This window comes from Oryzias latipes, chromosome 7, assembly GCF_002234675.1.
Source record: "Oryzias latipes chromosome 7, ASM223467v1".
In the NCBI taxonomy this organism is placed as follows: domain Eukaryota; kingdom Metazoa; phylum Chordata; class Actinopteri; order Beloniformes; family Adrianichthyidae; genus Oryzias; species Oryzias latipes.
Window position 1 is genome coordinate 25,220,307 of NC_019865.2, and position 23,782 is coordinate 25,244,088.

At 42.0% G+C, this 23,782-nt stretch overlaps 1 protein-coding gene across 4 annotated transcripts in view; it reads left to right on the forward strand.

Moving 5' to 3' along the window:
• Nucleotides 1-1,237: 1,237 nt before the first annotated feature.
• The window catches only part of LOC101164480 (proto-oncogene tyrosine-protein kinase Src), a 39,721-nt gene continuing 17,176 nt past the window's right edge, over nucleotides 1,238-23,782 (forward strand). For 2 of the 4 annotated variants that reach the window (XM_011477600.3, XM_011477601.3), the window contains exons 1-3: nucleotides 1,238-1,565; nucleotides 21,589-21,847; nucleotides 21,952-22,051. In XM_011477600.3, coding sequence (XP_011475902.1) covers nucleotides 21,598-21,847; nucleotides 21,952-22,051 — 350 coding nt within the window. In that variant the 5' untranslated portion in view covers nucleotides 1,238-1,565; nucleotides 21,589-21,597. The remainder of the gene's footprint in view (nucleotides 1,566-21,588; nucleotides 21,848-21,951; nucleotides 22,052-23,782) is intronic. The other 2 variants (XM_011477602.3, XM_004071000.4) reach the window with 1 other exon arrangement.

Sequence of the window (23,782 nt, forward strand, 5' to 3'; positions counted from 1 at the left end):
CACGGCCTTTAGTTCCAGCTTCATAAGTGTGCAGACAGCCATGTTAAGCACTGTCCAAGTCACAGGGAGGACAACAGCGCTCCACTGTCCTGCCAATAAAAGTATACGCCTTACATCACAAGACTCTGACTTCACCCCAAGTTCGATGTTCCTCCTGGACACAGTGCCATTTAGTAACACGCCTTTCTTTTCTTTTATTCAGAACTTGGTGCTGCAGTGTGTGCTTCTCAGTGTGTTGTTGACACACTTTTTCTGCAGCACCTTTAACCCACCCTGCCTTCTGTGGAAAGGAGATCTCTCTTTGAAATGCCTTTCCCGAGGGTTCTTCCTGAATTTACTCTGGCTTTCAAGGAAGTTTTACCTCGTCTTCATAGAGAGCTTGAGCAGGAAACGGGCATGCCAAACCCGGACGGGCTTTATTTAATTCGCATTTCCATTTTAAAATTGGAAGAAAAGTACTTTTAAAGGAGCATACATATCCTGATTAAGGTTTTTTTTGATTGGCTTTCAGATTTTTGAAATTTGTAATTCAGAGTGGAGTGCTCTATGGAACATGCAGTGGGTCAAAGGTCCTACACCGCTGCATCAAATGTCATTTCACTTCAGACTCTGTGTATCAGTGAAAGAGGATTTGCTGTGTTGACCTCTGAAAGGATCTGCCAAAAGGTGAACTACAACTCGGTCATTCTATTTTTCAGCATAACTGTTCTTCCTTTGCTACTTAATATGATGACAAATTGAAAATCCTGTTGAAGATGTGATCACTTATTTACGTTTGTATTGTTCATAAAATTCGGGGTTTTAAAAAAATGTATAAAAAAATGGAAAAACAGTTTGGCTTTTACTCTGTTCGAACGCTAGATGGCAGCAATGTGTCAAACAAGAAAAAAGGTTTGATCGCCGAAATATGAGATTCTTCATTTATTATAGTTTTTTTCACTTTGCATGAGCTTTATCGAGTCTTTTCGTCGTCTTGAACAGAAATTGTTATTTTATTTAATCTTTTTTGGGTGTAATTAATTTATATTTTGAGCGAAAACGTCAAGAATGTGCTAGTTGGTGCAAATCAGAAAGTATTGACCTCATCAAACCCTGTGCACGCGCGCATGTTTGGACCTGTGTCAGGTGAGTCACGCCCCCCACCCCCGCGGCGCCCCATTCAACCAAATCACAGCTCAATTATGCATTAAAGACGCAAACCAATCAGAGCGGGAGGATCCCCGGGAGTCTCCGCCCCCCTCACTCATCCCGCTCTGCCGTTCGGATCCGGTCCCGGTGTCGCTGTGGAGCCTCGCGGAACTCCCGGGTGTCCCCATGTTCCAGCACCTCTTCTGATCATCAGAATGCCTCCTCGGTCGCGAAGCGTCCTCCCGTCCTGATCCCGGCCGGAACCGGGTCGCTGCTGCCGGCGCAGAGGCACCGATCCGCCTCCACCCTCCAATAATTCTGCTTACTATTTTTTTTTTAACGGAGTCGTCCGGCGGAGGAGTTGATGGTCTAACGCGGAAGCAGACACTGGGATTGACGGGAGAGTCCTGCCGCTGAGACTCCGGCAGCCTTTCAGGGTGAGGAAGCGAGACTTGAGTGCTGGCAAAGCCAGACAGACTCACGGTTGTCAATAATTCAGGAGGGTGGGCACGCGCGGTCTTTGAGGACAAAAGCCTCACTTCTCTGTCTTCTGACTGTAGACCTCCACATCTGTATTTAGTTACAACAGTGATCCACTGTTGAGATTTTTACTTTAGTCTGACCTCTTTCTTAGTGATCCTCTGGTGACCACACCTTAGGGTCCGGTCTTCCAACAGACAGTCAGATCCATAGGAAGATCTCAACTCTAAAATTTAGGCAGAACTGCTCATAAAACAAAAAGTCGTTTATTTTTTTATTTTTTTGTTTTGTTTCTTTTTTGCTGATTTTGACGGTAGATTTCCTGGAGCTCCACTGTGGTCTCATGATGTTCTCAGTAACTCAAAGGTCAAAACGCTGACTGTGATGGGATCTGCAGAGGTCAAGTGTTGCACAAGGAGCCAGGCCGTCATGATTTCTGGGTTTTAAGGATATTGTGACTAAAACACCAGTCTGTCTATAGTGTACACAGCAACACTCTCCCGGTCTGGATCTGTCAGTTTATCTTTTGGAAAGCACCACAGACTTTATGACACCAACGTACAGCGATCTCATGAGTCGCATCAGCATTTGGGGCGGCGGAGCCCTGAGTTGACTGTTAATTGTAGCAATGTTGGATATAATCCTGGATTTAGATACTTTTTTGTTTCGTCATCTGAGTTTAATGTCACATCTGTTTCTGGACAGTGACCCAACATATGATGTTCTTGAAGAATCCTCCATCAAGTCGAGATGAAAGACCTTCTGTGCTTGCTGTGTTGACGGTCCATTGTGCTCTCCAGACCTCAGGGTCTACAAAGGAGACCTAGTGCTCCTTGGAATCCAATGAATGCCTTCTAGTCAAAAGTCAGAGTCCATGGGATCGGTGGAAAGGGGCTTTTGAGGGTGAAATTCTTGCTAATCGGCAGCACATCTGCGGAACTGCCCCCTTTGTTCTCCCGCACAGTGTGCGCCTCAGGCCGGGCCCCGGCATCAGTGCTTGATCCGCTCGCGGCGAATCCAGTGCTTCGGGACAGGTCACTTCTGCCGTCAGAGGCGACCTGGTCGCAGACGTGAAGGAAGCACTGGCAGACTCCACTCCCACTAGCCGAGTTTGGTTTAAGCGAGTGCCCCGCTTTCCCCTGATGTCAGGGGAGCATTGATTGGCTTTCATATCCAAGATGGAACTTGACACATTTCATTTTGGGCCCAAGTGCGGCCCTTAAGGACCGCATTGACTCAGAAGTAAATCAGAAAAAAAATCACTAGATGTGAACCAAATCTGCTCCTCGTGAACCTTTTTGGGCCCGTGGACTGGCTTCGGTCCTATCAAAGTCAGCTTATGACATATGAGCCACATCTGGCTCTCAGAGCAGCTGCCAATGCTCAAACTAAGCCATCGTTTTCAGAACAAATTAGTCTTTAATCCCTCTGATATTTAGGTTGTAACATGTAGCGATGTTTGCAGAACTTTCCTTGCAACGAGAAGAGCCGTTCCATCAAACCTCTTCTCATTCTGCCTGTGTCCTCCAAACTACTAACAATGCTGATTTGTCCTTTTGTAGTGGACACTTCTAAACCGGAATACCTCCCTACCACTGCGTATTACTGAATGAACTCTTTTTGGTACCTGTCCCATCTCTCAGTTTTAAACAGAACCATGTGTTACACCGTTGAACCGAATCGTCTGGGAAGTGTATTGAACGTCCTTAATTGATACATTTAGGTCTACGTTGAAAGTATTTAGTATTTATTATGGTATTACATTACACCAGGGTTAGTGTATAAGCCTGGTGCATTTTGTCATTGATACTTGCTTATTAGCAAATTAAAAAAGGATTTTTCTAATTTTTCGTTGTTGTTTTGTAATAAACATCATAATGGAACCAAAACAAAACCATGACCCAAAAAACAAGGCTGGAACTCGATTTTGAAGAAAGCGTATCGTTGCATCGCTAGTATCTACAAAGGACATTTGGGGCTTTTTTAGTGGTACCAACTGGGAAGTGGCGGAGCTCTGGGAGTTGTACTTTTTGGTGGATTTAGCTAAATTGTCTTTTCTCCGGTAGTCAGGAGGATAGAGGGATGTGACACTCCCCAAAAAGAATCACAAGAGGACCAAACTCGCATGTGGCTTCCCGTTGACTAAGGCTTTTGAATTTTTGATGTTATGGACTCTAAACGTCTGTCGCTGCGGTCCAGATTTGATCCTAATTAGTGTCCCGCGTACATGAGGCCATATGGCTGAGTGTGGGAATGCCAGCTCCACCTGTTCACTCCTGTTTTTCGTCCATATCCATCCCTCACTGGCCCAGTTTGGATGTGTTTTTGGACTTCGCTCACACGTCCCTCTTTATAGTTCGCTTGCGCGCTGCTTGAACAGTCGCCACTAAACCCCCCCCCCCCATATCAGAGGAGCCTGGACTTTTGAATGAAGTATCTGATAGTGGTTTGATGCGGACAAACAGAGCAGGGTTTGTGTCCTCCCAGGATCCCAGACCGCTTCCTGTGGCCGGGCTCTGGGAGCGGGCCAGGGTGACCTAGGCCGCCCATCTCTGCTCAATCCCACCACTGTTGTCTCTGTGGAAAAGCGATGGCCCCTCACACCCTCGTTTCCATCGCTCCACACACTCTTCTTGTGACAGGAAAAAGCATCTTTGGCATTTTAGAAGGATGCTTTTGTGTCGCTGCAGCTGTGGGAGCCCAGTCAGAAGGATGGGATGCTGGGAAACGTGTACATCTACACCCCCCACCCACCCCCAGATCCTTCATTCTTTCAAAAAAACACCATGTTCTCTTTGCTCTGGGAGTCACTGTAGCCTGAACTGACATGTTCATTATATTCATTCATTATAAAAGTAGAAATTCTGCTTTTTATTTATCCTAATTCCTGCAAAAACTCTCACATATGGAGTTTATCAACAATGCGCTTTGGGTCAAATTGATGGCAGACGTTTAATGCCGGATTCCCCACATGATCTCCTGACTTGAACAATTTTTTTTCTCCTTCTTTGATTTTCTCCGGCAGCTGTTATTTTCACATAAACTAGTAAAACCACTACGACTGCGGCATGAAACGTCTTCCAAAACCTTAAAACAAAGGTAACTAAAGACGATAGAATGAATCTCAGCCTTTCATGGTCTTTATCTAAAATACTATAAAGTATAAATGTAATTTTAGGGAGAAGTCCAGTTTAACCAGAGGTGCACTGGTCCGCCATCCCCGGCACATCCAGATTTCTGATTTATCATCACTGTCTCTGGATTTGCATGTGCAGCTCCAGTCTTCAAGCAAAATAACAGATTGTGGTTCAGGATAACGACAGAGTAATCAGATGGTATTCCCATTGTTGAGTTAAAACATGGTGCAGCTAGCTGACTTCCGGGTTGAAGCTTGTGCTGAAAACAGAAAGCAACTGGAGCCAGGTAAGTCAGTTAGAGGGTTTTTTTAAGAAAGTCAGTCTCCATTTACTCTGATGCTAGAAAAAAGAAAAGTGCCAAACTTACAACATACAAATAATGATTAGAACTGGTGGCAGATTTTCTTTTGTGATGCTGATGTGTCACATGATCGGCCATCTTTTAACGGTCAACCTCAGCCCACGAAAGATGGTGTCCAAATTGTTTTTTTAGATTGTCTCTGCCCCAACTGGAGGTGATTACCGGACTCACCTCCAGTACGGTGGCCCTGAAGTGCAAATCACACCAACAAATCACCTAATGCAAAAACATATCAAAGATCCCAACGAAAGAAGCAAAACAAACAAAAAATAGCATTTTTGGAAATCAAAACAAAATTCCAGAAAACTAAAACGTAATGCCAAAACAACAAAATAAAAAATTAAACATTTCGGTAAACAAAAGCAATTTCCAGAACTCAAGATGAAAGTGATACAAAAACGGAAAATTGGATTGGAGGATGACTTTTGTTCACCAAGATTTAGGCCACACCCACTGCAAAATTTCAGTGATTGATCAATCGACTCTATACTAACGTTTGGCCGAAACCTTTTTCTGCTTTCTCCCTTCTTCAAACCTCAAACAGCATCATTTTCTTATTTTGTTTTATTTCTTTTTACATTTCATTTTGATTTCTAGAAATTCCTTTTTTTTCCGCAAAAATGTTTATTTTTTCACATTTTGGTTTTTATTTCTAAAATGTGATGTTGTTTTATTATCATTTCATATTTCATACATTACATATCATATCATTCATTCCTGAATTTCTCCCTTGGAAGATTAATAACGTTTTATCTATCTTTTGTTTTAATGTTTAATTTAGATCTTTACTAGTTTTTTTCCACTGAGTAATTTGTTGATGTGATTAGCATACCATTCATGTAGGCCTTTAAGGACTGGGATTGGACAGCCTTTGCTTTAGATATTCACTTCTAATCCTCTGAAAACCACGTCATCTTTGTTTTCTTATGAACTTCTGTGGAACCATTTTCACTCCTGGTTCCATCCATCTTCAGAACCAGCTGTAGGGTTGCTGGAGCCTATCCCAGCTACTGGTGGGTAAAGGTGGGATATACGGCCACACGCATAGTTACTTACACACCTAGGAACAATTTAGAGTCAACAATTAAACAATAAACATGTTTTTGGACTGTGGGAGGAAACCGAAGAGCCTGGAGAAAACCCACACATGCACGGTGAGAACATGCAAACTCCTCACAGAAGGGTCAGTGGGACCGGAACCAGGGCTTTCTCACTGAAACCAGTACACCATTGTGCAGCCCACAGTTCTGGTTCCTCTTCTTCAAAGATGAAGTAGCTTCATACCAGACCTACAATAGTAGCACAGTAAAGCTGCACACTGGTGTGTACGTACATGTGTACATTCAGCCCATGGTGTTCACACTGGACAAGCAGGGAGGGGCTTCTTCTTTTTCTACTTTTTACCAGCGCATGTCCACCACCTACATTTGGAAGAGGCGTGGTGCAAAGCGCCGTCGCCATGGCAAATATGGATTACCATCATGTCAGGAGAGTGGCCTTGGCATATATTTATTTTAAAAACAAACGCAGATGTCGTCGGGCTCATCGCCGTGTCTGGGTTCACCAGATAAACCAGCTACGCTCTGAGTTTGGTGAGCTGCACCACCTGCTCCCTATGTCACCACCAAATCCGAGTCCCTGATTGGTCAAAGTTCGACCTGGTTTAGCTGGCAACATGGGTTCAGGAGCCGGGCATTTTGGATGGAGAGCTCGAAAACTGTTGTAAAAACGCCCCAAAAAACCCCAAGCACACGTTTACATGTGTTTACATAGACTTTCCACTGGAAGTTGCCGCTGGAACACGCATTGCTCAGGGGTGTGTGTGTGAGTAGCTTAAGTGTTATTTGCTTAAACGCTGATGCAGTTCGGGTTTTGCCAAATGTTTTGGTTTTCTCCGTCAGCTTTGACTCGCTGCACCATTGGTGCCTTACGGTCTGCCTGATTCTTTGCCGGCGTTTGATTGTTAGGTGCTGAACCTGTAATACTCAGGAATCCTGTCATTTTTGTCTCGCCTTGCAGTTACCGTGTTCATCTCCACTTTGAAAGGCGTCTGCAGCGAGTCTGGGCCACCAGTCTGTCAGCGTTTGTAATCCTGAGCTGGGGTTTCTAATGAAGGACCAGATGTTCTGCAGAGCAGGACCTCTCTTAGCAGAAAAGAGCAGCGTTATCAGACCGACCGGCGTTCACAGCTTCACCCCGCCGCCGAGCGGGATTTGAATATTGAAATCAGGGCCTTCGGAACAAAGGCTGGTTAAAGAGAAATGGAGGAAATCATTTTTGTGTTGGGGGGGGGGCTCTGCCCTGCAATCTGTTATGGAAATGTTACGGCAGAGAGCAGTTATGTTTGGACGATGAAGCGTGACACAAAGGCATTTTAATATTTTAATGCATGTCCACCCTTCTTATTTGTCTATCTCTGATGAAGCAGGGATCAGCGCTGCGATCAGGACTCCACTGTGAGAGTTTCCACAGCAGCTGGAGGAAGGCAGAAAGAGCTGGCACAGATTTGGAAGCGCCTGTGATTGTATCCATCCTCAAATATTCAGCAGCCTCACTAGTAAAAATGAAACTATAAAGACTAAAACAGGAGAGGACAGAAATGTGTGTCAGTTGACGACGAAGAACTACAAAAGCCTTTGAGTCCAACCTAAGCAGGGTCTGCTCCTCATTCACTGGTTGAGGCCTCTGTAGGGGGCATTAACTGATATTAATGGTAAAAATTCTGACTTGGAATACATGAAAAAATAGCAAAACAAAAAACAACTAATACATTATTTTATTTAAATAAAAGTCAACACAAGTTATACTCCAAATGAGTCTCGTCTACATAAGAGGCAGGCTTCAATTGATTGGTTAGGGATGTGAAGGGGGTTGTCATGATTGGTATTTGACCTGTTAAATACTTCAAGCTGCCATGAGAGCATGTGTGTAAACATGTAAAGTAACAATTTATCCATTACGGATGAGCTTCCAACAACAGGCTGGTATCACGATGAGGATACATTTGTGATTCCTTGTCCAGGCCTACCTGCTATAATCTCCCTGCAGTCTGACAGGCTGCAGAAAGGGAAAGTTTGGGGGCGGGTTGTATGTGTAGCCTGGGGCCACTGTATGCATCGGAACAACAACCTGGACTGACTGTCTCTACCTGCTCCTCACACATTCCTGCTCCGGGCTGTCAGAGCAGGTGAGCAGTTCCAACTCGCCTTGTTCTCTGCTCTGCATTCCACAGCTATGACTTAGCTCAGCCACACTGCTGCCTGCAGGAAAGCCACAAATGCTACAATTTGCTCCTGACTCACCTGGACCGCCTGTTATACTCACGCTTTGTGCTTTTAGTTGATATGAATACTAAAAAAAATTTTCTTTATTATAATATATGATATTGTTATATTCTTTAAAGACCTACTCTGATGAGAATCGGGTTTTTAACATGTGCTTGTAGCATTTTTCTCATGATTGAGGACAAATATTAATATTATCGTTTGAATTTAAATCGTTGTGAATCAGGAGGTGGGGTTGCTCTTTGCCAACAGTCCCTCCACAACTTAGAGGCAAAATATCTAATGAACTAAAGTTGCTCTGCAGAGACTGTCCTAGAAAACGACCTTTTTTTCTATTTTGGCCAAAAAAAGTGGATCACAAGAATATTGGAGAGGGACTTTAAAGGATGTGTGTCCAAATGTTTTGGTCCTCACAAGCTGCTAACATGGTCACATAAATTTACAGCAGAAACGTTATGGATAAAGTGTGATAACACGTCCATCTTAAAGACAAGCCTCTCCTGATTGGTTATATCACGACAGCTGGCTTTTTATTGGCTTAATTTTAAAAGTGGAACCCTCCGGATTGAGGAGGATGGTTCTGTAAACGCATCAAAAGTATTTTCATTTCAGAGGCTTTAGCTAAAACTATGTTCAAGTGCTCGTTAGAACACATCACTAAGAAATTATATTATATTTGGTACAAGGTAAAGGTGGAACAGTGATCTTAACAAAGACTTATTCACTCCAGGTGATTTTGAAGACAGAACTCTACTGAAACTGCTCATTTCAAGCAAACCTGTTCTTTTTTTTAGTGGTTTTATTTTTAGCAAACATTTGGATAATTTAACCGTTTCCTGATTTTGAAAAGCAGCTTTGTAATAAATCGAGGTCTTTGCTGATCATTGACTGTATATGTGAACTGGACTGAGGTAGTGTGATGTCACCCGTAGAAAAGGGCTTACTTCTGGCTCCAACAAAGGGAAGCCAATTCATTTGCTTTTTTTCATGATACAGATGTTGCCTTGTTGTGAAAATTGAAATTATGATTAGCTAGAACATGTTAACTGAAATAACATAGACTGAGTAATAGTTGTTTGTTTCTCAATAGAAGTCTATGGAATTTTGGCCTCACTGGAGCCAGCGTGTACTTCCTGTTTGGAATGCTGGGGGGAGGGGTCACTCCGTCCAGTTCTCAAATACAGTCAGTGGTAATGTGTTCTTGAAGATAGTCTCCATGAAGTAGCACAAAATAACCAAACCTCTGGTCTATTACATCATTAAGGAACAATAAACTGCATCCACTGCTGGCTGGTATGCACATCTCTGTTGGATCTTCCCACAAACTTTCTGAGGATCTCGATAGACTCCAACCTTCTTCCCAGCATTTTCTTACAGCAGACACAGATTTCTCTGGGTGTGTGCTGAGACAGCCGACTTTGCTGGGTTTTTCCCAGATAATTATGCTCTGAGAGTTCCAGATATCTGGGGTCATACTGAGAAGAAAACGGTAAATTGTGAGTTTAAATCAAAGTCAATGAATGTGTTATAAGCTTTTATAAATGTTTTGATTACTCTATTTAGTATTTTATTTAATGAGATCTAAGAAAAAATGTTAAAATTAGTTCTCATCCCATCGCTTTAGATTAATTTAGAAATAACAAACACCAACTTAGACTTAACTTTAAGTAAGTTAAATCTTACAGCCACAGTCGTTGTTCAGCAAATGTGTGGTTCTATGATAAATGTTTGTTAATGCAACATCTTCGAAAAGAAAATTGTGTTTGCTGGAACATCAGCAAAAACGTGGCCCCAAAGGTAGATTTTTTTTTTTTTAGTATAAGAATTAGTCAAGAGCCTCATCTCGTCTCAACAGGCATTAGTTACCAATCAAAATAATAGAGATTATTATGGAACAGCTGCAAGAAACCATAAGTATGGTATAGAAAAAACTGTCTCTTTTTGAAGAACAATAAATTTGTAACAGTTTTACAGCTGGAACAAATAAATCACAATGTCGCCTAACAATGAAAACACAGTGGAATGTGGAATAATGTTGTCAGCAACACATAAATAACACACGCTCTTTGACATGCTGTACCTCTTTGATGGTTTAAACGATCAACATGAATAAGCTGAGCAGAGAAAAGCGTCTCTTCATATCGCTTCGCACTGATGTGCAACATTTTGCTAACGTAAAGTGTTGCATAACGGTGCAAAGATGCTCTTCTCTGCAACAGAATCAGCTGATTTCCATTGATCACGTAAGCACTTCACTACTGTAAAGTGTTGCATTTCGGTGCTTTTCTCCACTTCAGAAAGCGCTGGACTTGCGTTTGTTATATAAACGGTTGAAGAGTTTCGGTTGTAAAAAGAACGTAAACACTGAAGGTATTGAAGGGTTAGGTGTCTTTTGTACAGACGAGAGCAAAGTGGAAATGCTTGACTTTGATTTCCTGCGCCATTTGGGGCAAAAACAAAGACTTCATCTACACAAATTTTTCAATTGAAAAGCCAAGCATGGTGGTGGAAGTTTGATAATTTGATCTAATTTAGTTTCCATTGGTTAAGGTTGGATCTTGCAGCCGTTCTCTACAACAATTTCAAACAGGAACATAGGTTTTAGAAGTCCTCAACTCAGTGAAAGGAGTTTCACAGCACTGTGCCAAAAGGATTTTCCACAAACTTCAGAAATCAAACCAGAAATTGAAGAAAAGTATGAAGAAAACAAAAAAAGGGAGAATTTACTCAGTTATTTAAGGTTGCATAGGCTAGAAGCTTGACTTTGTTTCATAAAACCTAAATATATATGTGTAATTTCTTCCTCAGGTGGGACTCTGCTTTAGATTTTAGAGCTGCAGGGGTCCCTATTTCCCCCCCTTGCTGTGCAGATGAGAAGCTAAACGATAGATGCCCTAAAAAAGCTCTGGCTCACTGAGGCACGAGGCACACAGGAGTCTCTGTGGAATTGAGCAGCTAAAATGCTGCTTCTTTGAAATGTGATGAGAGGGGGTGAATCTGAGGTGGTGCTGCCGCAGCGCTTCAGTTCCCCGTAGCCCGCGTGCTCTTCAATGGCTTGTCAGTCCTCTCTGGTTGACGTTTCTTTTTTTTCTGATTTTGCCATTTGCTCCTGCACACCTCCTCCAGATCTTCAGAGCATCTTTTAACCTGTGTGACATTCAGCTGACACATCAAAGCTTTTGTTTGGTTGGAAGCGAAAAACGACTCAAATAGTGAATGGAGATTGACTGCAAGCGTCGGGAAGTATTCTATAGAAGGCAGGGGGTTGGAGGAGGAGAGCAGATTGCGGATTATCTTCAGCGTCTCTTCCCAACCTCCCTCTCCTTCGTGGCTCCAGTTGAGTTAATAATTTCAGCTCATATAATGACCATATTTAGACGAGCGGCTGAGAGCAGGGTGCAGATCGAAAGGATTTGAGCCTCATGTGGGAGGAAATCCGAAAGACAGTTAGTCGTAAGTTTAGTAAAAACTAGTTTCTCACTTTTGGCGTTTGAGTCAGCAAAGGGGTTGGACTTGTTGGTCTCTGAGTCATCATTGTCTATAAATGAAAACTGGACCAAGTGAGTGTGACGTCACTTATAGAGAATGGCTTACTTCAGAATCCAATAAAACTAAGTTGATTCAGTCTCCATTTTTTTGCGATATGAACGCCTCCATGTTGGAGCCAGAAATCGTCAGTGAGCAGTGATGGTTCCAAGTCAGTCAGAAATAATTTCTATGGCGACCACTTTTGCCAATCAGGAGTTAGCTTGTTGGAAGGCCACACCCCTACCATTTGAATGGGGGCTTTGGAGAATCTGTCAATCAAATGTTCCCATTGTTTGAAGTGAGACCACATCTGTTTATTGAAGCATCTGATTGGCCAGTTAATGACTAGCACTATAATAACTTGCATTGGTGGAGCTAGCCATCTCACATTCACAGTCAATGGGCGTCCTTTATAGAAAATATTTGACTTCTGGATCCAACCTAATGATGTCATTTCATGCCTTATGTGGGAGGACATCCCATAGTATGTTAATAGTAAATCTAGTTAACTGCTTTTTACTGTTGGCGTTTGAGTCAGCAAAGGGGTTCCACTTATTGGTCTCTGAGTCATCATTGTCTGTTAATGGGCGAGCAAGTGTTGTGTCTCTCATAAAAAATGGCTTACTTCAGGATCCAACCAAATTATGTTGATTCGGTCACCATTTTTTTTGTGATATGAATCGCCTTTACATTGGAGGCAGACGTCATCAGCAAATGATTGGTCTGAACTGGTCTGAGGCATCGCATCTATGCCAACCACTCTCTCCAACCAGGAGCAAGCTTGTAAGAAGGCTACACCCCTTCCACTGGAAAGCGGGCTCAGGAGAATCTATCATTCAAACGTTTCGAACGTTTAACATGTGACCACGTGTGTTTTTAGAAACATTTAATTGGTCAGTTTATGACGCGAAAAACTTTCAGTACAGCAAAAATTTTGCGCTTTTCGATAGAAGTATGGGATTTTGGCTTTTTGCAACCAGCAGGTACTTCCTGTTTGGAATGCGAGGGGGGAGGGGTCACTTAGTCCATATACAGTCAATATGAGTGATTGAACAAATGCTGCAGATCTCATCTGCATGTGGAATAAAAAATCAAATCTGCTGTTGGAAGTGACACAAAAGCAGAGAATGAGCTCAAAGAAAAACCTCACCACCGACTTACTTTAATCAACCAAAAACCGACGGTTGGTTGTCAAAATAAGATGATTCTTGGTAGTTTGCAAAAAGAAAATCCAAGGTTTGAATACATGGACTTCCTGTGTTTGTGTCATCAAATACTGGGAGCTGCCACACCCAGTATTTGAAATCAGAGCAGGTGAAAAGTCTGCAGTATAACAGTCACTGAGACGAGAGCTAAGATAAAAGGTGACCGCACTGTAAAAAAATCAGAATGACTAAAATCGTGCTTGCAGGTAGAATTCCCCTGTGACTGATGGAAACTGTGACAGTGGATTCACTGCGTGTATCAGTGGAAAAGATTACATTTTTTCGGTTTGACATGTTCAGATCTGTCCCACGGTGACGTGGCTGCAGTATATAAAATTGTTGCCGAGCCGAACCGGAAAGATGGAAAACACCAAAGTGTGTTCTCTTCAGGGGGGGAAAAAGTCTCCATTAAGGTTTGGCCTTTTTCCATTTTTCTACATTCAGCACGATGAAACTGCTCTGTTTTTTCTGAGAATAAATCTGTCATCACCAAATATGTTGTACCCAAGTAGAGACATATTACAGAGAGCTGCGTTAAGTCTTTATTACTGGAGCTGTCACTTTCAACGGCAAATAAAACCAGCTCTTCAGACTACCGTAACTCTTTGACCATTAACATAATTTCTGTAAGTCCAAAAGATCCTGACGCTGAGAAATGTGTTGCTTATCCCTATCAGAATCAGCTGATTTACATTGGGTGTGTAAATACATCACTGCTGTAAATTGTTGTATATCAGCGGAAAGCTGCCTTATCACCATCAGAATCCATTGGAATGACAGAAATTGTGTTAATGGTTGAAGATTTATGGTTGTTTAAATAATGTCAACGCTGAAGCTCAGGTGTTAAAGGGTTAAATATTTACCTAAAGATTGTCCATAAAACAGATTTAAAATTTTCCCTAAATGACCAAATAATAAGATTTCACAATTCACCAGTCTTATGAAATCAGCAGTGGATGCAGTTTATGTTTTATCCAGAAATGCAGCTTTGAAGGTTTTGTCTTCTCTTAAAATGAATTTGACACAAGGTTCCGATTAAAGTAAAAGATTTATGTCATTCATGCTGTTTTAAGCTGCTGTGAATTTGGATTTAGGTCATTTCTTCCTGCAGTGAGTCATAATACAGTAAATAGCTACTGTAAAAGTCAATTGCTCTATAATTCAGAATAACCATTCTTGCTCTTTTATACCTTCTTGAAAATTCAAGTTATAAACTGACCAATCTGATGCCTCAGTAAAATCATGTGGACCCTACCTCGAATGTTTTATTGACAGATTCTCCTGAACCGCCATTAGTGGAAGGGGTGTGGACATTGAACATGCTCACTCCTGGTTGGCGACAGTAGTTGCCATAGAAACCTTGACTCAGATGATTCGGACCAATCACTGTCATCTGGCTCCAAAATGGCGGTGCGAGACCATTGACACAAGTCGGCATAACATACTTGCTCTGAATATGTTATGCGTACTTGTAGCATAACATATTCCAATCACGCATCGTGGAAATATAGCGACTGAATTGGTTTCAAATCGCTGAAGCTGGAAGTAAGGCATTCTTCTATGGGTGATGTGACATGCGCTCAGTCCAGTCCTTTTATACAGCTTATAGGGTAAGCATGGAGGCTGGTCCACCTGTTGACTGTCCATCTCCGTTGTGTTGATCCAGCGACCCAACAAAGACGATGTAAACTAACTGACGGATCCCCCGCACAACGCACGGGAGACGCACTACAGACGGACCAGAGTAAATCAGGCCAGTCGCTCGGGTCCACCAGGAGAGAGATGTCAGGAGTCTAAGGCCTGATTGGACGGGGCTCAATGCAATCACAAGGATTTTGTTCTTTTCCTCCTGTCTAAAACAATGCTGCTGCAGAGAAATATGTACATTTTGCTAAGTGAAGGGGAGAAGGGCCCCCGGCCCCTGATCCTATTATAGAAGCCCAAACCACTGTAGGCTCCTTGGAGGCTGGTGGAAATTAATAAGCGTCCTGTTTTTATAGGGGCAAGCATAGCAGAAAACATAAACCGTTCACCGGATGACCTCACATGTTCCTCCTGTCTGTCTGGCTTCATCCCACAGCGCGTTGTTTCATTTGCTCTGGCAAATGAGTGACGGGTGTCTCTTGCACGAGTCCCAGATTCCAGCTAATCTGGCCTCTTTCTTCATCAGACAGGCACGCGGCGCTCTCGGAGGGGTTTTTGGCAGAGACGGCGTTGTGTGCAGCTCCTCTGCAAATGTGCACCGTGTTGCTCTGTGGAATGCCTGGAATCACCTCCACGGCTGCAGCCGGGTCTGCTGAGTGGATGTGTGCATGCAGCGTAAATATTGACTCCACCACCCCCCTCTCCCCTGTGTCCGCCCGTGATGGGTGTGCAGGGCGGGGGAGTTTGTACACACTTTATGCAGGACTCAGCGGACTCCTGCTATGAAGGTGGTGCTGGTGGTGATGTGGGGGGGTTGTTTACATAGAGGAACACTGGTTTTTAGGCAACTATGGACTTCCATGTGTTGTTCCAGCTTAACACTTTGTAATAATCAACACAAAAGGAAACAGGAGGTGTCTGTTTAACATGGAAAGGGACAGTGAACATGTGCAAACAAACCCAAACGGCCATTTCCTGCCTTCATGTTTGTTGACGTTACAGCAAGGCTCCATCTCCAGTGTTTGTTCGGAATCAGAAACCAGTCTTTCTGTGCTCTTCTCTTGTGTAGGGATGTGTTGAAGGGCTAGCGGCAGCAGCAGTTTTGGTTAAACCGGTGGGTCTGGTTTTGTCAGTGCAACACCCATTCAGTTTACAGGGCACAGATGGAATGTCAGTGCTGCGTTTGGCGAACTCGATTTGGGAGCGGATGTTGATAATCTGGATTGAACAAGCAGCGCTGGATTATGGTAGAATTGGCAAACTCGTGACCTGAGAGCTCAAAAGCCCCTTTCTCCCTCCGCTTCCCCGGTAATTTGAACGTTAAGACGAACGTGAGCATCCTCAGGACGCTGATCCAGAATGATGCTGTGTTTCCATGAGTGGCCCACTTAGCTCTGCCCAATGCATGCGAGCAGCATACTCGTGCACACGCTGCTGCAAAGGCATTATGTACTGCTTATGTAAATGCAATAAAAACAGGCGGGTATTTTCCTGTAGTCTGGCAGCTGCTGCTCACTCAGCTCTCTTAAGAGGGCTTGCGGAGGAGGCCTGCCCGCGGCAACTTAATGTTAATCTGTCTCGGTTACAGTGTGTGGGATATGTCCAACAGGGTTCAGAGGCGCATCGCTTCATTTCACAGGAACCGTCCTCATCCGGAACCTCTGCCTTTCAGCTTATCAGGCTCATCTGTCAGAGTCTGATTAAATGAAAAAGAGTCATCATTGTTTGTTGGCAGAGTTAAACGACTTATGGACACGACGAATGTTTCCAATGCACATCGCAATAATCTATATATTTTTACATTTTTTCCATCCAAATCAGTCCAAACCCAAACAGAATCTAAACTCTAGCTAATATAATTTTTATCCATTCACAAGTAAAAATTCCATCTAGTATCAGTTAGATTACAGTTATTTCCATTTATTTATTTATCTCATAAAAAGGTTTTAAAAAACATCTTGATTTACAAAAAAAAAAATGTAGTGGTGATTTACAGAGTAAAGCACAGGCAGTGTAGCTATAGCAAAATGTGGAGTAATTTAGCGTAAATTCCTGAACTACACCTTGTTAAGAAATGTGAAGTATTTCTCGTGGGGGGGTTGTGGGAAGTTTCTTTCCATTCCTATCAGTTTCTATTTTTCTCAGTTACACTCTCAGCATTTGGGGATTTCATGTAGAGCACTCCAGTGTAACCTGCTGGTCATTTAAATGCACAGATGTCTCAGTTCACTTGCAAGTGAACCCTGGTGCAGTTCACTTCAGTTTGACTGCACAAGCTCCTAACCAGAGATAAGTCAGAAGCGGACCAGTACGAGCAACAAAAGCATTTGTGCGTTAGTGAACATGTTGCAGTGAGGAGGTGCAGATGCTGTTTAAGTAAAGTACTTGTCGGTGGACTACCAGGTTTAGCTGTTTTATTTCTTGTTTTTGGTCAATTTTAATGCTTTGCAACACTGCCTTTTGTAGAGCAGTTTTTGGAACTGCGCATTTTTTCATTTTTTTAAGGGCAGCTTTTAAGCCCCTGTCACACAGCCACTACAAACATTTTGCTCATATTGCACCGATTAAAACTAGAATATACGCGGAGAAAGGGAGAAAAGTTTAGGTCTTTACGTGAAATTTTCACAGATGTATCGTGAATGAACCATGATAAAGACATGGAAGAAGTACGAAGAAACCACACAAAAAACATGTTTTTAAGCAATTTATTAGTGATTCGTGCATCAATTAAATAATTTTAACGGGATGTGTACACCCTAAATGCAATATAAAAGTTTTACATCGCTGGTACACGTGTAAAAAGTCCATTAGACATACAGGGACATACATGGTACAGTCTTGGAAGCCCCAAATTTGCGTATGTATCTCGCAAAATTCACGCACTATTGCATTCGATTTATGTAACAATTGTATATAAACTACGTTTGTGAAGACTCTCATTCATCCAGGTTGATTCAATTGCAGTAGTAGGTTTAAAAATTGTCATGTGGACTTGGTTTTTAAAGTTGAAAACGTTTCACCTCTACCAAAAAAAGACTTTGTCAATTCTGAAATATAAACTACGTAAAATACGCATAAAGACCGAAATTTCATTCATGGAAAATGTTCAAAATGTTCGTAGTGCCTGTGTGACGCAGTTTTCAGTCTTTAAGTTTGTGTCTGAGATCACCATGTGTGAAAACAATCAAAACCTACTTAGAGTTTACTATTTTTGACAATTTTTAGCTAGGGATCTTTGAATTGGTTGGAGTTTTTTAATCCTTACCATTGTAATTAAGTCTCATTTTTGCTTCATTCAGTGTTGGTTGTATATAAACGGCTTCTTTAGGTGTCATTTGTTGTAAATTGGCGCCATTCACTTGAATGGAAAATAAATTTGTTGTAGTATTTTTACATTTCTTTAAGCCTAAAAACAAGAACAGTATAATTGTGAGCTTTGAGGGGTAAAAAAATAAGTAAATATTTTCTCAGTAGCATTATTGAAATCTGATCAATTTGTAAATGGAACTTTAAACTTCAACTATGAGTCTACTGTAGCTATGATTTGATCCAACTTAATTATTTATGCCCCATCTCTTTGTAGTCTATCATCCACTGAGTTTGTTTGTATCGTCATTGCAGCAAAGCCTTCATTAAACCTGCAAACTGAACAATCAAAGCCTTCTGGATTTGGTTTGATTTGGTAAGATTCATACTTCTTTTTTTTTGTTTGAGAACCCAAAGAATATTCTTGGCATTAAATACCACTTTCTTGTCCATTCAAACAGTAGATGCTGACACTTGGTCCATCGTTTAAGTGAGAGGATGCTATGAAAGGACCGGAATTGCTTTTTAGTCTCCTCCAATGAAAAAATGCTGCAAAACAGAAGAATTCTGTGGAGAATAGTATGCCCAGCAGCAATATTAAAAGACTATTCCCATTACCCAAAGCTCTGGAGACTTGAGGGATTTGGAATTCATTGCAAGATCTTATGCATAATTAACAACCCCCCTCCTCTGCACTCTTCATCCTCCTGCCTTGCTTCAGGGAGTTTCATGCTCTGACAGTTGTTTTTTTTTTTTTGTTTTTTTTTACAGTAACTTAGATGTTTGAGGCCAGAATCGTTGACTTCCCTTCTTCCAAGCAGGATATGCTTCTCGTTTCCTTTTTCTTCTCACACGATTCACCTGATTGTCCAGCCAAACCTGTCCGGCTTTGCGACTTCATTTATGTCTATTTTTCTTGTGGCAAAAGCGTTCATAGATCTGATGAGCTCAAAGGCTCATACCTCTTCTGTGCCTTCTTCATGTTTCTTGGTGTGAGGCAACATAAGGGAATGGCTTCTTAGAAGTTGTAGAGCAAAGAACAACCAAGAACGTATTAATTGAATAAAAGAGATGAATTTTAGGATTTCTCTGAGGAAATTTGCTAGAAAGTTTAATCTTTTCTCTATACTAATTAGATTTTTTTGTCACAGATATTGTTTTACCCCCCAAAAAACAAAAAAACATGTCCTTTTTCCTTACTTGCCTACTTTCCTTAGGTCTGGAGTAAGCACGGTTTGGTGTTTACTCCAGAGGTCTGAGTAGCCATCAGGAGGCCGAAGTCTGGGTCTCCCTGTGCCGTTCCCCAGCCCGGATCAATACAGGGTTGTGTCAGGAAGGGCACCTGGCATAAATATCTTTGCGAAATCAAATATGCAAATCCGTGAAAGCTGATTCCCTGTGGCGAACCCTGACGGGATGTACAGAAAGGTGAACACACTCTTTCAAAAATTGGGATGTTTTGTCTCTGATAGTCTTGGGATACATCATATCTGTCAGGGATTTGGATATGAACCCTAAGAAAACCAACCGGCTAAAGCACAAAAAGGTTTATTTTGGGATTCAGGTAGGACAATAAAAGGGAGCCTCTGGGAGCAACATGGTAATAGGCCAGCAGGTGGAGCAGCAGTTTCTGCACAAGAGAAGCAAGTTATATGTCCAACCACAATAGTGGATAATGACGGGGGGTTTACCGTCCTGTGCGAGGGATGCTCATGGCAGCAGGAGAAACTGAAGGACTGCATGAGGGCAGACCACAGACTGAGGATTATCTTGTTGGGGTTTTGCTTTTTTTCAGCAAGTCTCTCCTCTTGAAAACCTGTGGGGAACAAAACAGATTCACAACTCCAAACACTTCTTAGAGAGGCGACAGGTCAGCACCGGTGGAAAGCAAACTTGGAATGGGAAGGCAGCTCAGGAGCTTGGCAACCAAACAGAAGTGAAGACAACCTGACACTGACTGAAGTGCTGCAACTCGTAATAATGGCAGGCAAACAGAAGTAAAGTAGCTGATTGCACTGCCGAGTTGAGGTGCCAAGGTGGAGTGGCCCATGGATCATGACAATATTGTGACGTGTGTATCGTGATACATTTCTTTCCGCTGATTGTTGCCAAAACACTCCCCTGGCCACAATCCTCTGCAAATCTGCTCACTGAGATATTTGCAGACCACTATGGTCCCAAATACACCACTAATATATCACCCAAATGCTCTCAAATCAAGAACAGCCAACTTCTTTTCCAAAATGTTCCCCTTTTAAGTACCATCCAAAGGCCATTAGGGCAATGCTCTTTGACAGGAAGCCTTTTTCTGTGTGTAATGGCTTTTATTTGACAGACAACTGAAGATGAGAGGTCCCATCTCTGCTCTTCCTCAAATGATTTATTAACCAGTCTGTCTGGAGGGGACCCAAACCAGAGCAGGTCCTTTAGCCTTTAGTCTTTCTTGCTGCATGTCTAAAAGGGTACACATGCTACATCTGTACTGTCCGACTCATTGAGCCCTCAATATTTTCTTCTAATGATGCCAATCAAAGCTTTGACCCAGATATTATGCAGTTGATCATTGACAGACATCCATCCTGGTAAGAGGTGAGGCGTCATGCTGTGTTTTTTTATTGCTGGATTCTTTCTGCCGTATGTCATCTGTCACTATGACTGATATGAGCATCGTCGCCCGATTCTTTTGGGATTAAACCTGTCGCATGTGGATCAGAGAAGCTTTTCGCACTGGTGTATCCAACAGATGCTTAGCCCCCTCGGAGTTCGGCGTCAAATGTTAACAGTCAGAGAGGGGGTGGGGAGGATCGCTTAACTCTACCCACTTGCACTTTCACCCTCAACTGTCGATCAGAAGGATTGCCACCCCTACTCAACCCTTCTTTGTGTTTTCTGTGAAATTAGAATTCGCTGCTGGACCCCCTGTGGTTTTATCTATCCTCTATAGCAGCGGCTTGACTCACTGAAATTTTCTAGGATTAGTGTAATTATTTCCCCGCGGTAAAGCATCACTTCAAGTAACTTCATAAGTCGGAGAAAAAGCTGCCACCACCTAAATCTGCCCTTTGCAGCAGTTCAGTTCTATCCAAAAACGTGTCCAAGAGTCTCCCTGGACGAGAAGTCGACGTGGAATAACAAATGTTGGGAAGTTGGATGTTGCACTTGTGTGTCTGAGACATGTGCGTTTAGGCATGTCTGTTTGCCAGCAGGGTGCAGTGGGTCTCCTGTTTGCACAGAAACCAAAGCGCTACAGCTGCCTCTCTATTTGAGGGGAAATGCGTTTCATGTGGTCTGCATGAGTCTGTGAATTTAGCAGCAGGCTCCAGCCTGTCTCTGGTTTCTGTAGCAAGCTTTTGCAGAAGAGATAAGATTTGTTTTTTCCATAGATCTAGTTTCTTTCTTTAAATTGCTCTGATGCAGTTTGTTTTTTTGTTTTTTTACAGTGCTTTGACATCTTTTTTGTTGTATTTTTTAACTGAAATCTCTAAGATGTTTCTCTTTCCTTAACTGTGCTGAAGGGTTTGGCTATGGGGGCAACCAAGAGTAAGCCCAAGGATGTCGGCCAGCGAACCCGCAGCCTCGATGGTAACCCCAGCTCTGGGGGAGGGGCTGGCAGCCATCACCTCAATTCTGGTCAGCAGTCCCTGACTCCAAACCGAAACCCCACAGCCGACACAGGTCTGAACAATCAGTCGGCGGCCTCTAACGCAGAGATGACCCTCTTTGGAGGTGTGGACAACAACATTGTTTCGTCTTCCACTAGAATCACTCTAGCAGGTGAGACGCTTGGTTCCTCTGAAATCCTACGGCCCTGATTTGTGGCTGGTTTCACCGAACACACTGATTCTCCTGGTAAAATCCTAACTCTTTTGTTCTTGCAGGTGGCGTGACGACGTTTGTGGCTCTGTACGACTATGAGTCTCGAACAGCTTCAGATTTGTCTTTCAGGAAGGGAGAACGCCTCCAGATAGTGAACAATACGTAAGGAAGATGAAGAGAACATTCACACTCTTCTGTCTCATGTCAAAACCTTTGTTTTTAAGCAAATTTCAGGAGAATCTCACAGTATTTTCTATTACTGTAAAGCTTATTTTATGGCTTTCCTCTGGGTCATTCTGTCCTTGTTTAGAGTAATGTACCTTTCTTAGCATCCAAACTTTCTTTGTGTTGCTCCATTACTGGCGTATTAAATTCTAGCTGGGGTTAGGGTTATTTTTTGGTTGACGTTACAGCTAATAGGTGTTGCTGTTGTTTAAAACAGTGTTACTGTCTCAGAATTACATTTCATGAGTCCTGTATTACTTTGGAGCACAAGAATATAAAGGTAGACATGTACTGATACAAATTATTTTAAACTTCCATACAGGGGTGATATGATGCAAAGATTATTCCTAATGATTTATTTTTATTTTTGTTCAAGTACAGAAGAATGATTTCTTTGGCAAGTTGAGATCATAAAAAATTAAAGAATAGGCAATTTACTTAGAAAAAACAAATAGAAAATTTGACTCCTGTGTGCCTTCAGACATGATAATAAAAGAAGATTAAATAAATTCCCCAATTCCACAACTGCAGAACGGATTGGCCCAAATGAAAGAGGATTAAAAACGCTTACCAGGAACACAAAAACTAATGTTTTTGTCCTTAAAGCCTTACAGTAAAATGTTACTCTGTAATTTGAGTCAAAATAAATTTTACAATTTTAAATGACTGATGACAAGTAGGAAAAAAATTTATTTGGATAAAAGTATAAGTAATTTTCTATCAGTTCCTTCTTTGTGGTCTTCCTGTTACATTTTGAGCAAATGCTTTATTGTAATGGAAGAGTTATTTAGCATGTAATGATTAAAATGTTGATTAATGCCCTACACCACTTAGTTACAGCAATAAGTAAAATATTAATGTAATACCCAATTATTGTAGGCATTTCTCTTAATACTGAAGCTAGCATGGCATGCTAATGTAGAAAACAGTATGCTAACACTTTTTTACTCTTTGAGTATGCCTGATAAAAACATCTATTACATATTGATACTGAAGTATCAAATTTTGTTGTTTGCTTTGATATTAGGACTTTTTGCCCTGACGTGCAAATCACATCAACTAATCAGTCAACGCAAAACATTTTAAGAATCACATCGCCAATTAAAAAAAAAAGAAAAACCTCGCCAGTATCGCTTCATGCCAAAAAACTCTTGGTTCAAATGATGGACAAATGTCATCATTCAATCAGCGATGTCTCATAGTACCTACATTTTCTGGTTTTTCATTGTGTTTCGTTGTTCTAATATTTCGGGGGGGGGGGGGTTTCTGGAATTTACTTTTGTTTTCCAAAATGTTTTTATTTTATTTATTTTTTTTATATACTTTGGTTTCTGAAAATTTGTTTTGTTTTCTAAAATGTAATGCTGTTTTTGAAAATATTTGGTTTTGCTTTTTTAATTGTCATTAGCCGCGTTTACATGGGCAAAAGTAATCGGAATGAACGCCTGATCGGAAAGAAAATGCGTCATGTAAACGCGCCGTTCGGAATACTCTGCCCCGGTCAGACTCATTCGGATCAGAATTTCTTTCCGATCGAGATAGGTGGGTTATACCGATCGTTTATCCGATCGTGGAGTATGTAAACGGTCATTCCGATCGTGTGTCACTGCTGCTCTGGTTTACGTCACGCATAGAAGGTGTTTCGCTGTGAGAAAGCTTTGGAGCGCA